This window comes from Arachis hypogaea, chromosome 5 (genome assembly GCF_003086295.3).
Source record: "Arachis hypogaea cultivar Tifrunner chromosome 5, arahy.Tifrunner.gnm2.J5K5, whole genome shotgun sequence".
Lineage (NCBI taxonomy): Eukaryota > Viridiplantae > Streptophyta > Magnoliopsida > Fabales > Fabaceae > Arachis > Arachis hypogaea.
The window spans coordinates 4,465,722-4,481,644 of NC_092040.1; the positions used below are offsets into that span (position 1 = coordinate 4,465,722).

General features: G+C 30.7%; 2 protein-coding genes across 8 annotated transcripts; both read right to left on the reverse strand.

The window, feature by feature from the left end:
• Positions 1 to 1,591: 1,591 nt before the first annotated feature.
• Positions 1,592 to 8,128, reverse strand: LOC112800318 (lysine histidine transporter 1-like). 7 transcript variants are annotated; one of them, XM_072196314.1, is made up of 12 exons: positions 7,567 to 8,128; positions 7,087 to 7,158; positions 6,660 to 6,976; positions 5,405 to 5,511; positions 5,200 to 5,304; positions 4,338 to 4,499; positions 3,747 to 4,130; positions 3,104 to 3,497; positions 2,436 to 2,541; positions 2,225 to 2,316; positions 2,064 to 2,132; positions 1,592 to 1,841 (listed from the first exon to the last, which is right to left on the reverse strand). In XM_072196314.1, exons 6-12 carry the CDS (start codon positions 4,484 to 4,486, stop codon positions 1,743 to 1,745), a joined length of 1,293 nt encoding a protein of 430 aa, XP_072052415.1. In that variant the 5' UTR covers positions 4,487 to 4,499; positions 5,200 to 5,304; positions 5,405 to 5,511; positions 6,660 to 6,976; positions 7,087 to 7,158; positions 7,567 to 8,128; the 3' UTR covers positions 1,592 to 1,742. The 7 variants fall into 7 exon arrangements, with proteins under 7 accessions (XP_072052415.1, XP_072052416.1, XP_025698320.1 ...); XM_072196315.1 differs by having other exon boundaries at positions 4,338 to 4,537; XM_025842535.3 differs by having other exon boundaries at positions 4,338 to 4,572.
• Positions 8,129 to 10,553: 2,425 nt separating this feature from the next.
• LOC112804084 (heavy metal-associated isoprenylated plant protein 27-like) lies at positions 10,554 to 11,374 on the reverse strand. Its single transcript, XM_025847513.2, has one exon. It carries the CDS (start codon positions 11,353 to 11,355, stop codon positions 10,885 to 10,887), a length of 471 nt encoding a protein of 156 aa, XP_025703298.1. The 5' UTR covers positions 11,356 to 11,374; the 3' UTR covers positions 10,554 to 10,884.
• Positions 11,375 to 15,923: the final 4,549 nt, after the last annotated feature.

Sequence of the window (15,923 nt, forward strand, 5' to 3'; positions counted from 1 at the left end):
GGTACGAGGAGAGATTAGAGAAGTCCAAAACAGGATCCAATTTTGAGTTCTCAATATGTTGTATGCGAGGGAAGGTACAACTGCCGTTTTGAAGCACCTGATCGGACGCTCAGGAATCTTATGTCAGTTACCGATCAACATAAGACACATAAACCATTTGGTGGTAAGATTGTTGTTCTAGGAGGTAATTTCAGACAGATACTTCCAGTGATTCCGAAAGGAAGTAGACACGATATATTAGCATCCGCTATTAACTCATCCCAGCTGTGGTCATTTTGTAAGGTTCTGAAATTGCATACGAATATGAGGCTTCTAATGTCTTCTTTGGATCAAGATGAAGGTGAAATGAAGATATTTGCTAATTGGATACTTGATGTTGGAAATGGAAATATTATCTCTGTTGTTGGTGATGAATCAGAAGTTGAAATTCCAAATGATCTATTGATTACAACTACTGATGATCCTCTCTCTCATTTGGTAGACTTTGCATATCCAAATTTGTTGCAAAATATGTCAGATTACAGGTATTTTTAGAGTAGAGCAATTCTTACACCCACACTTAAGAGTGTCGAGAAGGTAAACGATTTTGTCTTGACAATCTTTCCAGGGATGGAAAAGGAGTATTTGAGCTCTGATACAACATGTCAAGCTGATGAGAATGAAGATGTAACAAGAGTGGTTCACACCAGAGTTTCTAAATGACATCAAATGTTCGGGACTACTCAATCACAAGTTGACTTTGAAGCCAGGAGTGGCTGTAATGCTACTGCGAAACATAGACCAGACTTTAGGTTTATGCAACAGGACAAGATTAATAGTTAACAAACTTGGCAGCAACGTAATTGGAGCGACGGTAGTGACCGATAGAAATATTGGAGATAAAGTGTACATTCCAAGAATGAACTTGATCCCTTCAGATTCAGGATTGCCATTTAAGTTCCAACGGAGACAATTTTCATTAACAGTATGATTTGCAATGACCATTAACATGAGTCAGGATCAATCATTATCACATGTACGGCTTTATTTGCCAAAATCAATGTTCATCCATAGACAACTTTATGTTGCTTTGTCAAGAGTTAAGAGTGGCAGTAGCCTTAGGGTTTTAATTCTAAACGAAGACGGAAATCCAAAGTCATCAACAACAAATGTCGTGTTCAAAGAGGTTTTTAATAATATTTAGGTAAGAATAATATTATTTTCATTTTAATAGCATGTTATGATTTACACTTTTGTACAAATCTTTACTATAGATATAACTAATTTATCTATAACTCTTTTTTCAAATTTGAAATGAAATGTGTAACAAGAAGCACAACATCCAATGATTTTCTAATGAAGTTAGTAAGATATTAGGTTGTTGATAAATTTTTATTAGCTTTTTGATATAAAATTTAGGGTAAAATTAACATGCTATTATTACAGTTATATATGTTCTTATTTTTTTTTATCTCCCTCCTTATGGTTCAAGAATATTATAAACTTCGAACTCTTCTATTCATATTTTACTTTGAATAAAGATAAAATAACATATTTAACACGTTTATTATATAACGATGATGATAGTGTTATACTAAATTTAAAAAATATATGATTATAAAATATTATTTTTAATTTAATTTATCAAATTTAAATATAAGCCCGTGCATCGCACGGGTTTAACACTAGTAGATGAATAAATGTGATGAATAATATCCAGAGTAACATCATCGTTGACGCAACCTACTTTGTGCAAAAAAAGATCAAGAGAAAAATTTGTAGCCCTTAGCTTGCAGTATGATCTCCCTCATTGCGCCAATCGAGCCTAAAACCATCAATAATACTCCAAATACGATGCAAAACTGAAACACCATGAAAAAAATTTAGAGTCATATATATAGTATAATGGCAAATTTTGTGAGATTTTAATACATTCACTCTTAGTGTGTGTAAAAGAGTACTACACTTATATTTGATTTTTTATTAGTTATTAAGAGCACTATATATTTATTAGATGTCATATTATGCAATATATGGAAATTCAACTATATAGAACTATGAGAATAATTTTTAAAAATACATACCCAATTTGCACACCAGGATCCGCTAAATCTCTTTGGTTTATAGACTACTAGCCATATTATGCAAGGGAGCTGCGAAAGTTCATTAAATTGAATACCGTCAGGGTTTGTTTGTAGGTTGCAAAATAATAAATAAATAAAATGGGATTCATTTATTTCCTTACGAAGTATGAGGTTGGAGCAAAGACAAGTCCTCCTAAGAAGCTAAGGAGCCCACCAAAAAATGGAAATATAATTGCAACTAGCATAGTAAGTGCTGCATTGCATGTGAACAAAATTTTCAACGTTGCTGTTAGATTCTACTCACGTGTGCATTGAAAAAGAACAACTATTATATATATATATAGTAGGAAAAAGATTATGAAGAACACTCACCAACATAAATATTGCGGGAAATGAAACGAAGGTACCAAGTTGGCTTGAAATTCATTCTCCGTACCATGAATGATTCCATCATGTCAAACACCGGAACAGCAAACACCTAGCAACAACATGAGAACTTCTTAGTGCTCTCAGGAACTCTTGCATTCATTTATTAGTTAAATGATAAGTCATTAATAAATATTTGTAACAAAATTACTTTCACCGTGTGTAGCATAAATTAATTAGAGAAGATAATCCTCTTATTTATTCTAAGAGCACCTATACAAATGACTGAATATTATATATCCAGATAATAAATTGTGATGATGATGCAATACATCTTTTTAATTATCAAGTTTTTTATTTTTTTATTTTTTATGTTTTTAAAAATTAACATATAAATTTATAGTTTTTACTCTTTTAATTATTAGGAGAATAAGTAGGAAGACGAATTAGGATTTTTAATTATTACTTTATATAAAAATATATGTTAACTAATTTTTAATGTGCAGATAAATTCTTTAAACAGAAATTTGATAGCTAGTTAGTGACTTATGTTCATTTAACTATTTAAGTTTTTGTGTAAACAAAAATTTATAAAACTAAGATACGTGAAGCCCAATCTGGAACTCTAAACTAGCAAATAAATTAACACAGCCTTAGTGTAAAGCGAAATGTACCTGATAACTTCCAGTGACATGAATAACGACAAATATATTAGCAACGGCAGTGAGCCAGTGGGGTTTATCGAGAGACATGAGGATGTTATCAGTAACAGAGTTTCCAAAAGCCCAGTAGCCAAAGATTGCAACAGGGAAGTAGCACAAACCCACAACAATGTAAGCAACAATCATTCCCTTCCACATGGCCTTCTTTGAAGGTTTCTCCGGTGTCGAAGGAACTGTTGCTTGGATCTCAAGTAACACATTGTGTGCAGCATACCCAAATGCTATGGTCCCCAAACCGGTAAAAAAGTCAAAAACGTTCCCCGTCGTAGTTGAAGATCTTCCATCATATTTCACATCCGGTAAGGCACCTTTATGAGCCGAACTTATCCATGCAATCGTTGAGTAGCTGCAATTTTCAAATATATGTAACTATCAAGTTCTTAACTAATATAATTAATTACCATACTAATATTATTTTAGCATACAATATATATAAACTTTTAGGCTGTGTTTGGATATTGTATCTAGCACAGAAATACAAAGATAAAAAACAGAAAAACAGAAATACATATAATGACCGATTTTTATCTTCTTGTTTCTGGCTCCGAAACAAGATCGAAACAGAGTTTTAATTAATAAATAAATATGTGATTACCAGATGGACATAACGGCTGCAGAAATAGATACACCAATGATGGAATTGAAACTGGGGAGATGCGAGAGGAAAAACTGAAGGCTTGCAAAGATCATAATGAAGTAAGTGGTTCTAATTGGCTTACAGTCTTTGCAAAGAATCTGATGGGCCTTCTTCAAGGAATTTCCACCAGTAATCATGTAAATGATGTCCGTACCAACATCCACTATGAGTGTTTGAGGCACCACAATCCATAATCCTAGTTTCTCCCCGAAGGCATATTGCCCTAATTCATGGTACCTATCAAACCTCTTCCCAGACTCAGCCTCGTGCATCTCAATCATCTGCCATGCCGTGTATAACGTGCATATCCATGAAAGCACTAAAACTGTGATGCCAGGACCCCTAAGAGAAAGAAAATTTTTATAGAAAAAGATGTAAAGTTAAATTTTTAATACATTTATAGAAGAAAATTACAAATTTTGATTAGTAGTAATGTTCAGGTGTGTTTTTAGGATATATGATAGCTGAATCTTATGTTAGAAAAAGAAAATCTCAATTAGAAAAATAAAGTTAATTGTTGAGGGAGATGGATAAAAGGAATAAACAAACCATCCAAGTTGAGACATGGCATAGGGAAACCCAAGCACTCCAGCTCCAACCAAAGCAGTGACATTGTGAAAAGCACTGTACCACCACTTCCCATTCCTGGACCTTGTCACTGCGAGCCAATTATTGATATCTTTATTATTCTCTTCCATCTTCTCTTTCTCTCTGCAGCAGTTGTGTTCAATCAAGAGAACTTCAACCAACTGTGTTCAGTAGTAACACTATTTATATTGATATTCTGTTGAGAAAAGATAACAAAAGATTAAAAAGTATCGTCTTTCCTTTTATAAAGTATAAGATTTTGTAAATCTTTTTTGTTTTTGTTTTAATTTAAATTTATTTATTCATCTTTATATTTATTATTTAAAACTTAAAAATTAAAAGATTCAAACATCACTCTGATTTTTTTTGTCCAGTTAAAATCCTAATTACAGTTATCTTTTATTAATATCTTTTGTAAATAATTTTATCTTATTTAACTTTCTTTTTTTAAAAAACTTACGTAGAAATTACCTTATTGTAGATGACATAAGAAAAACCTACCTTTTTCCATAATTTGATCCTTCATTCTATGAAATTAAAATACGATATGTATTAAAGATTAATACTAATAAACGCCGCGGTAAATACTTTTCACCTTAAAATTTCCTTTCATCTCACACAAAGTAATTAATAACACTATTTTATCTATGGAGTTTCGGTTGGATAAAATTGGTGTACACAAAAATAAATTTAAAATTTGCTTAAAATATGATAAATCCCATCTTAATTATTACGATTTTAACTTTTTCTGTTTAAATTTAATTGGAGGAGTTATTTGTGTACGATTGATTTTAATAACCACAATATGACAAAGCATATGTACCTATTTCATCCACTCCTCAAGTCCATTATATCATTGGATTTCAAATTTTCCTATCCTGCACTCTTCTTTATTCGACACCCAAGCTTGGCTCCAATACTTTATCTCCTATTTCACGACTTCTGTATTTAGACTTTTGCTTTGAAACATTTTGCAGTTTCTATGCTTCCAAATACACCATGTGGTTGCAAAGAAGTTCGACACCTACCGCTGCTTGTACCTTGCTGGAATTGGTGCCGCAATCCATGACTTGAAGCATTCCTTAGCTCATCATGGCCATGTTCAGTGCGGACATTCATAGAAGCTGGTAAAATCCTGCAAAACATGTCACAAGCAACTTCAGAAGCATATTTTTTACTATTTTGACTCTTCTGTTCATTGCATAAAAGCAACAAACATATCAATGGTGTCCCCCTCATTGAATTATATATTGCATAATTGTACAGTTAACATGAAACCAAATTTTAGCATGATAGTGGATATGTAAACTTAAATGCATACTTCAAAATTTAAATACTTTTTTGGAACTGATATGAATTCATCTTATTATCAAATGATGATGCAAGACTTGGTAAGTAAAAAAGATGAGATTTAAAGGGAGAGGGACAACTGGTAATGCATATAATTGGTTCATTTTGGAAAAAGAGCTAGCCATAAAGGATCTTGACGATCCTTTAGTGTCAAAAGCATATGGTGCAGTATTTACTCATCTATCTCCTACATCCACTCCACTGCAATGAACTCCAGAATATGAAATCCCCAACCAAAGATAGGTAATTTCAGGATTAATCTTATTTATCATATCTATGCTAGTTCTCATATTGAAATGGGATGAAAAGGTTGAAATAAAACAGAGGCCAAATACTAAAACAAATTTTATAAGAAAACAACACAACGAGCTAGAAAGAGATGAGAAAACTGTGACTCTCACAGCAACGAAATGGAAATTTGAAATTGAACATTCAGGACAAACAGAATAAAAAGCAAAAAAGCAGAGAAAGAACAAAAGAAAGAATTGTAAGAAAACAGATCAAAATATATATTGCAACATTTTCCACAAATTTTAACACCCAAAAGAGCTAAATTGAAAGGTAAATTGAATGGATTTTAGGATTTGTTATTTGCGCAACCCAATTCACTAACTTCAATCAGTGTCAATATCATTATAGTATATAGCAAGATTGGAAATTCTATTATGTGTACTTAAAAATGACTACCATTTATTATGTACACAAATAATAATAATAATAACTCATTTGATTGATAAATATAAATTTTAAAGCACAAGATATCTGTTAAGAATTTAAGATTGCTTAAAAAGTTGAAAGTTTAAGTCCTTTTTAAATAATAAATACATTAAAAATTAAAATAGTCAAAATTCAGAGCATGTTGCCTAAAATGAGTTTATAGAGTGTGCATATATTGAATATGATTAGCCGCCGAAGTATTGAGAAAAACTGTACCTAGATTTGAATCTCAGAACTACTGCCCCAGTGCCCCTGAACCAGCGACCCTCTCTGTTTTCCGCTTATCATCAAAACCGTGGTATCCATGACTACCGTCTCTGGCCGTCGCAATGGTAGCTGGGATACCAGAGCTTGATGCCACACCCCCATGTCCCGCTGCCGCTGCTGCCTTTGTGGTCCACCTCACTGCAACAGATCTCATAACTCTCCCCTTCATCCCCAACATCACACTTCCTAGCAGCTGCAGCTACTCCATCAATGTAGGTGTCGATGATCTGCCACCTTGCAGGGTTCATGATCATCCGAAGATCTTACTATAATGGTAAGAGAATATTATTCATCAAATTCTTCTCATTCTCTGATGATAAATAAATTTTAACTGAATATTCTTTGAGAAGTGAGAAGGAAACCCAATAATTTTTACCTTAACACGCTTAAAATGTTTCTCCTGTTGTTGCACTCTCTTCACTTTATCCTCTTGCTTTTTCCTTTCCATCTAACAGAAAATCGAAAAACAACTAAAATTATTCAAAACTTCTATGAATTACATAACAGAAAACCAAATTCAATCTAATGCCTACAATTTCTAGGATACATGAGAAATCCTGAATCAATCTAAACCCTACTAACCTCCGATATCTAATCGGAGATCTTCACCACCTACATCATCAGATCGGAGAATCAGAAGGAAGAGATAAATCGAACTTGTAAAGCTAAATATCTTTCAGTCACTCCCACAAATTTCTCCCAGAAATCGACACTCATCTCTCTAAAACCTAACCTAATAGCAGTAGAGAGATATAGCAGAAAAATGTGGCAAATAGTAAAAAATTAAATCAAACAACACAAAAAGAGAAATGAAAAAAGGTATAAACGAACGAATCAATCAAAATAGAATGCTCACCAGCCTGAGCAGGAGGAACAGGCTTAGAAGCCAACTGAGTTTGCTGCTGCCGCTGAGCCGCCGCAGCTGAACCCTTCTTGAGTGGAGACGCCACTGCCGCCGCGGCGATTTGCCGTGAGGGGTCCTCGGCATCGTCACCTCGCAAATGGAAAGGGTTCGACGTCGCCATTTCAAGAAAGCTGGCGCGACATGAAGTTCGACGAAGCAGCCCAGAGAGAGAAGTGTCAATGAAGGATTCCACCGGCTGAACTAACCCGCGTCGTCGCCGTCGCTGTGCTCTCAAACGACGAGTTCGAGTAGCTACGGTTAGGATTTCGGATGGGCTCGTAGCGATTGGTGATCTTAGAATAATGGAGGAATAAATTGGCCAAGATTGAAGAGACATACGAACTGGAAGGAGGAAAACGGGGGTTGAAGAGGTAGGGTTGGGAGCTAGAGCGCGAGGAGGGAGTGTGTGTGACGAAGTAGTGGTAGTGGTATAAGGCAGAGAGCTTCTTCCTTTTCTCCGTTCACTTTCCCTTTGCTTTTCTTTTTGATTTAAAACAAAAAAAAAAAGAAAAAATGAGATGCCACCTAAGGTCATAGTTACCAGAATCGAATCGATTAAGGTACTGAATTATTGGGTCATTGATTCAACCGGTGAATTATTGATTGAACTGATTAATCTGATCTTATGAAAATAAAAAATAAAATATAATAAAAAATTTAGAATTAAAAATTTAAAATATATATCTTTACTAATATTTTAAAAGGCAAATCATCCATATAAGCCAATGGCACACCATAATTTCATAATTCAGCCAAAAGAAAAATGGATACATGAATCAACCAGATACACGTTTCTATGTAATTCGAATGAGAACAATTCTTCTAATTCAAATTACACACATGCACACAAGTACTAATTCGAATCAACCTGATTCGAATTACACACTTACACACACATTTTGTGATATAATTTGCAATACTTTTCTACCCATTCTTTTATTAAAAAATTAATAATTTATTAAAAATTTATTAAAAAATTAATAATTTAATAATTAAAAAATATATATTTTATTTCATGCATTAAAAAAACTAACAAAATATTTAATTACGAAACTTCTTTAAAATATTAATGAGCTATCAATTCGAATTTCATAGAATACTCTTTTGTCCATTTTTAATAGCTCATGAATATTTTTTAATAAATTTTTTTAATAAATTTATTTAAATTATACCATAAAAAATATTTTATTCTATACAAAATAATTTAAAAAATGACTTAAAAGATGTTAGAAGTACTATAAAAATTTGTAATGTCCTAATGACTTAAGACATTAAAAAAATACTCTACATAGTCAATAATAATTTAGAATTAAAGAAAATATATTTTTATCATGTATTTACATAAATCACTAGAATATTACAAACTTTGATAGTACTCATAACATCTTTTAAGTCCTTTTTTAAAATTATTTTGTATGAAATAAAATATATTTTTTAATTATTTTGTATGGAACAAAATATATTTTTTAATTATTTTGTACAAAATAAAATATTTTTTTTAATTTCTAAATTATTATTGACTATGTAGAGTATTTTATTTAAAATTTGAGTACATGCATGTATTTACCTAAGTCATTAGAACATTACAAATTTTTATAGTACTCCTAACATTTTTTAAGCCATTTTTTAAAATTATTTTGCATAGAATAAAATATTTTTTGTAATATAATTAAAAAAATTTATTAAAAAATATTCGTGAGCTATTAAAAATGGACAAAAGAGTATTGTATGGAATTTGAATTGATACCTCATTATTATTTTAAAGAAGTTTCATAACTAAATATTTTATTAGCTTTTTTTAATGCATGAAAAAAATATATATTTTTTTATTTTTAAATTATTAATTTTTTAATAAAAGAATGGACAGAAAAGTATTACAAATTATATCACAAAATGTGTGCAGTTCGAATCACTCTCTTTCGAATTACTATGGGCATCAGCATCAACTCTTGAGTAATTTGAAGCTGTCCAATTCGAATTACATAAAAACGTATATTTGGTTGATTCATGTATCCATTTTTCTTTTGGTTGAATTGTGAAATTATGGTGTGACATTGGTTTATACGGGTGATTTGCCTTATTTTAAAAAAAAAATCTAGGGGCCAGCAATTTTATTGAATTTTGGCCAGCATGTAACCAGCAGAGAAAGGTGAGTCATTCGATGAAATTTCACATCAATCTCACACCATTAAATCATCATTGATGGCTATTTAATGGCTACCAATCACAAAAGTTAGCTGTCCCCTAACATTACTCTTTTAAAAATATCTAACTATTCTAAACAATATGGAACAGAAACAATAAGTATTTTGTTAATTTTATTCTATCATAAATATTTTTATTTTGTTTTTATATTAAAATAACTATTATTTTTAAATTTTAATAATGTATTAATTAGTTTATATCTATTATACTATTATATACTACAAGTATTTATTGAAAAATTATGAAAAAAAATAATAAGTGAGTTTATAATTACGGTTAAATAAAAATATAATTAATTTAAAAATAAGTGAGCTTATAAATAAAATTAAAGTAAATTAAATAGGAGTGAATTATTTGTCCAAAGATATCAATATGTATTTTAAATTTTTAATTTGCATATACATTAGTAACAAGCAAGTTAGCTTGGTGGTTGTGGCTACTGTTTTTCATTTTAAGGAAATTTTGAAATTGAAACGGTTCGGTTAGATTGATTTTTACCAATTCATACTAGTTTTTTATTTTGTACGGTCCAATCATCAAACTGGACCAATACAAGATTCAATTTACTAATTTTTTGGTCGATCTGATCCGATTTTAATAACAATGCATAAGGTTATTAGTAGAAGACCTGTGCATTCACGGACTGAAAATTTCTGTTTTGTGTTTTAAATTTATTTTTCAGTCTTTTTGGATTGTCATTTTTTACGTTAATAAAAAGTATTTTTGTTGTTCAATTCTTAATTAAATATAACAGATTTATTTACTCTATCACTACTCAATACATAAATATTTTTTTCTAACTCTTCATAGTTTGCATAAATATCGTTACTTTTCGAAACATTAATTTTGATGTTTTTTATCTTGTGCGGTCCAATCATTAGACCAGACCAATATAGGATCGGTTTACCACTCTTTTGTAATTTCCATTATTCACTGCATTAACAACTATGGCAGAGTGCTTCCTGAACAACCCGCCACTTTGTACAATGACACTGTACATGAAGCTCCACATATGACATGCACAGCATTGAATAACCAAGGTACAGATAACATGTTATGTTATATTCACATAACAGTGCAAGCATTGGGGTTCTCATCGCTGAAGGCTGTGGTGTACTTGACCTCAAATGAGCTAGCACGTGCCAGTTGAGAAGCTTCTGGATCCAAGAGCACGTTCCTGACGTACCCAGGCGGAGCCTTCTTGTCATAAGCCTCTGGCGCATATGGGTGCGGAACGACGTCGTATGGTACATATGGCCAGAACTCTGCTTTCTTCCCGGTGCGCTGCCTCACACGCTCTAACACTTTCTCTGGATCCACGTAACCCTTTACTGTTAACTTGCTCTGCTTGGGTTCAACTTCCACTTCTGTCACGCCTTTCATCCCTTCCACTGATTTCTTTACCCTTCTCTCGCATCCTTCGCAATCCATCTTCACCTTTATTTCCACTCCCTGTATTTGCTTCACCTTTCTACTTTTGTGCTGTATTCCACACCATTCCTCACACAGCTCTCCAATACTATCAAAAACACCCATTATTGTTTATTAGTTTTTACGTGCCTCATTAATCTAAGCTAGCTAGTTTGCTTAGTTTATGAAATTTTATATATAGTCCTAAAGGAGCAATCATAAGATCGAATGCGACCCTGCTTTTGGCAGAAGATTCTAGTGAAAAAAAAGTGAACCAGATTATTCTAGTAAAAATATATTTTTTTAATTTTTTATTTTCTTTTATTTGCCGTGGTGAAAAGTGAAGACAATAAACCTACCCACCTATCGTTCATAAAATCATCATCATCCAAGGTGAAAAGAAAAGAACAAGTTTGTAATTGACTAAACAATAATTGATGTCTAGTTTTAGTCTTCTAGTTATAACAATTTAATACCAACGAATGAATAATGATTGATAAGGAGCTCAAGCACATGCATAAAAGGAAATAAATAGATAAAGAGTTAATAGTTAAATTAGTCTCTGAAAGATAAAATATTTTTTAAATATATTTTTGAAAATTTTTTTTAATCAAATTAGTCTTTCAAATATTACAAATTAAATATATTTGTCTTTCAGTTACTCCATTCACACTTTTCATCAACAATGGATGATATAAAATATTAACTGATAGCATACATGACACATAACATGTTCAATTAGATGTTAACTAAATATATTTGCAAAAATTTATCAATTTAGTTACTATGTCATATTAGGAATAATATTTGTATAATTAAAGAAAATAACTAAATTAATAAATTTTTGTAAATATATTTGATCAAATTCTATTAGACATATCAGGTATTATATATGTTATTAATTAACGTTTTATAACATTAATCTTTGAAAAGAAATTATTCATAAAGTGATTGGAAGATAAATATAATTAATTCGAATTCTTTAAATAATTAATTTAATTAAAAAAAATTTAAAAACTAAATTTAAAAAATATTTTATTTTTAAATATTAATTTGATTATTACCTCAATAAATAAACGAAGAAATTAAGATTTTTGGGTGAGAATTATAAAAACACCCAACTAAAACGGAGTATGAAAAGTTAGAATTCTATGATCAAATCAAATTCATAAAATTATTTCTATTGTCGTAAGTACTCGTTAACTAACTTTAACCTTTTAGTTTGAAACATAACCCGACGTAAAACATTAGCTAGATGAATTCATTATTATCCATTTTATTTGTTGTGTTACACAAACATTTTCTTATGCGATAAAATACATACTTTGAATGCTTATTCTATTTCATATATTTAGTTGACAAGTCATAAGAAATTATGTGCCAACACAATACAAAATAGAAATATAAACAAATAAATAGGACTCATCTCATGTGTTGTTGAGAGATATATAGTTTGCTTTGTTGGATCAAGCTAGTGACCACAACTATGCTCTTCTGGCTGACATTTGGGCTTTGAGGTAGGAGTAGATCCTCTTTAATAAAAAAATAAATAAATAATATCTAGTATTTAATTTAATCATTTATTATTTTTTTTCTCTTATTTATTTTTAATTTTATTTATAAAATTAAAGGTAAGAGATCACAGTATATTCTATCCAATGTTAAAAAAACTAGAGAGAATTCATTTCTCTTTGAGGCATCGACCATGGACTGTGTCTATAGCACTCTAACTGCCTATTGTGAACTGTCATGGACTCATGGGCAGGGGCGGAGCTAGGTACAAGCAAAGGGGGGCAATGGCCCCCCCTAATTTTAATTTTTTACATGTAAATTATATATAAATTTCAGTTTAGCCCCCCTTAAAATTTTATTTTAGTCTTATTTTATTGTGTAAATATTTTTTGCCCCCCTCCAATATTTTTTCTAGCTCCGCCCCTGCTCATGGGTGAGTGAGACTAGGATAGGGTTACCGACCCAAAAGAATAATAAGACTAAAGAAAAACAATTATTTATATCCGTAAATTTTATAAATGTTGACAAAAATATTTATTAAACAAAAAATTAATATTATATTTATAATTAATATTTATTAAATAATTATTTTTGTCACATAAAATTTATTTTTTATACGACAAAAATACTTAATTTTTTTTAATTTTGTAATAAAATTTTTAAATTATTCTTATATTTTGTCTTCAATTTTAACTTCATCATTTTTTTTTCTTTTTTTAATTTTTTTATTTTTCAACAAAGATGTTTCCTTTTTTTTCATCCACCATCGCATTGTATTTTTTCTTCTCGTTATTTTCAATCGCCAACATTAAGTTTAATTTGTGGTACTTTTCTTTCTTCTTCTCCAAGACTTCAATTGCAAAATCGGTGGAGGAAATCTTTTTTAAAATTCTATTTTTTTTTCTCCTTTCCGGTATTATGCTGTGCAAATCTAATATTATTAGGAATTTGAGTTTGTTCATTTAATTTCTGAAAAGGCTGAGTGGAATTTCTTCGAAAGAAATTGTCGTCGAAGAATAAAAAAGCAAGGTCGATCCTAGGTGTGGCTTAACATGAGACAAACTGATTTGTTTTTTTTTTTGGTGTATTAAAGGAGTATGATTTTGGTTTAATGAAGATGGGTTAGTTGTTGGATTTTTTTTACATTTCTTGGATAAAGTTTTTTTAAGATTGGACTTTTTGTTGGATTATTGAGTGTGGAGGAACATTGTAGTTTTATTTTTATAAGGATTATTTTAGAATTTGTTTGGGTATTGTTCTTATATGGTAAGTCTTGGGAGAGGTATAGTTTGTCTGGACTAAGGTTTAGCTCGTTTCAATTTGGGTTGGATAGAGCATATGTCGGCTTCCAAAGAACAAGGCAGCGAAAACTTGCAAAATGCTCAAATAAAAAAGAGTGTGAGGTGAATATAATGTAACTTAGAGTGAATAGTGTATCTTTTTTCTATAAGATTTTTTCTTTATATTAAGTTGTTACGTTATAAGGTATTTACTTTGTGGACCTATTATTTCGATAATCAATTTTAAATCTTTGCAAATGATTCCGTTATAACTAAGATTTGGTACAATTAAATAGACACATTTTATTTGTTTTCACCGAAGTTTTAATGTATAAGATATATTTGAGTCGAGTTATAACAAACAAATCAGGTGTCATTAAGTTGTAAATTTTTTTTTCAATGAAATTTATTTTTTGATTTTTTAGTGTGTTTGAAAAAATATAAAAAATAAAAATAAAAAATATTTTTTTAGAAATTATACATTATTTTTTGAAAGACTTTTTTATTTAAAACAAGATATTTTTAACATTATAAATAATTTTTTTCTTATGTTGTGATATCCAAACATAATTATTAAATAAAAAAATATTTTTATATAAAATATTTAGATATAAATTTATTTTAATTTTTTTAAATTATTTTTTCCCCTTAAATTTTCACCCAAAGAACTGAAACAAGTCCTTATTCATGCATAGGCTTATTTATCCTAGGTAACTATTATTAAGATAATTGTTTAAGCAATAAAGGAATTTGTTGTTGGTTCACAATTTAATTAATTATTTTAAACGGGTCTGCTACACATACAAGCAATAAGGCCTTACAAGTGTTACAAGTCCCCAGCTCACAAACATTCCACACGTGCACTAATTATATTGAATGGAGCGTAACATTCACGCGCTCCCACTCAAACGGTTATGCTTCTCTTCGCGTAAACCGCCCCTTAATAGCAGACTCTTCCACTTCTTCCAGTTCTCAAAGTCATTCAGAGAAAACGCAACCCTTCCATTTTCGAGCAACATTCGAAACTCAAGATATACAACTCGTCGCTAACATTCGAAAACTCCATCAACACACCATAAAACTCTCGATCAAGAATCTCCAGAGAAAACAAAGCTATAATACTCAAGGTACGTTACATTACCATTCCTGTATATTTTCCAGATTTCGAACTAGGTTTTACTGTTCTTCTAGGTTTTACTGTTTTTCTTGTTCTAAGTCTCATTTTACAGTTTTTAATGTTCTACTTGTTCTAGGTTTTACTGTTATTCTTGCTTCTAGGTTATTCTGTTCTTCTTAGTTGTTCTAGGTATTACTGTTCTTGGTGTTCTAGTTCTTCTGGTAACTGATTTTTGGGAGTATATTGCGTGATTTGGTGGGTGTATATTGAGTATTTTGTTGGGTGTATATAGCATAATTTGTTGGGTATATATTTCTGAACTGATATACTGTAATATAGTCAACAGTTGCAACTGTTCTAATATTTGCTTGTCCATGGGTGTATATTGCTTGACCTTGTAATATTGCTTGACCTTGTATATTAATGCATGTTTGAGTGATATCTGACTGATATATATGGGTGTATCTGACTCATATCTATGGGTGTATCTGAATCATATCTATGGGTATATCTTACTGATATCTATGAGTGTATTTTTCATTTCAGAAAAAATGGCAGGCAGAAACCAAGCTGAAAAAAATGTAAGAACAAATATATGTCTTAGATGAAATCAGTTTTATATAATAGAAATATATCTGACTATAATTTTACTTTGTTTACAGCAAACCAAAGACCTTAAGTGTGCAACACATTTGTTAAGTAAGAAATTCAGAAACATGAGCGAGGAGAAGAAAACAATTGTTAGGGATTTGGGATTTGGTGGCCTGATGCACATCCCGCCGCTA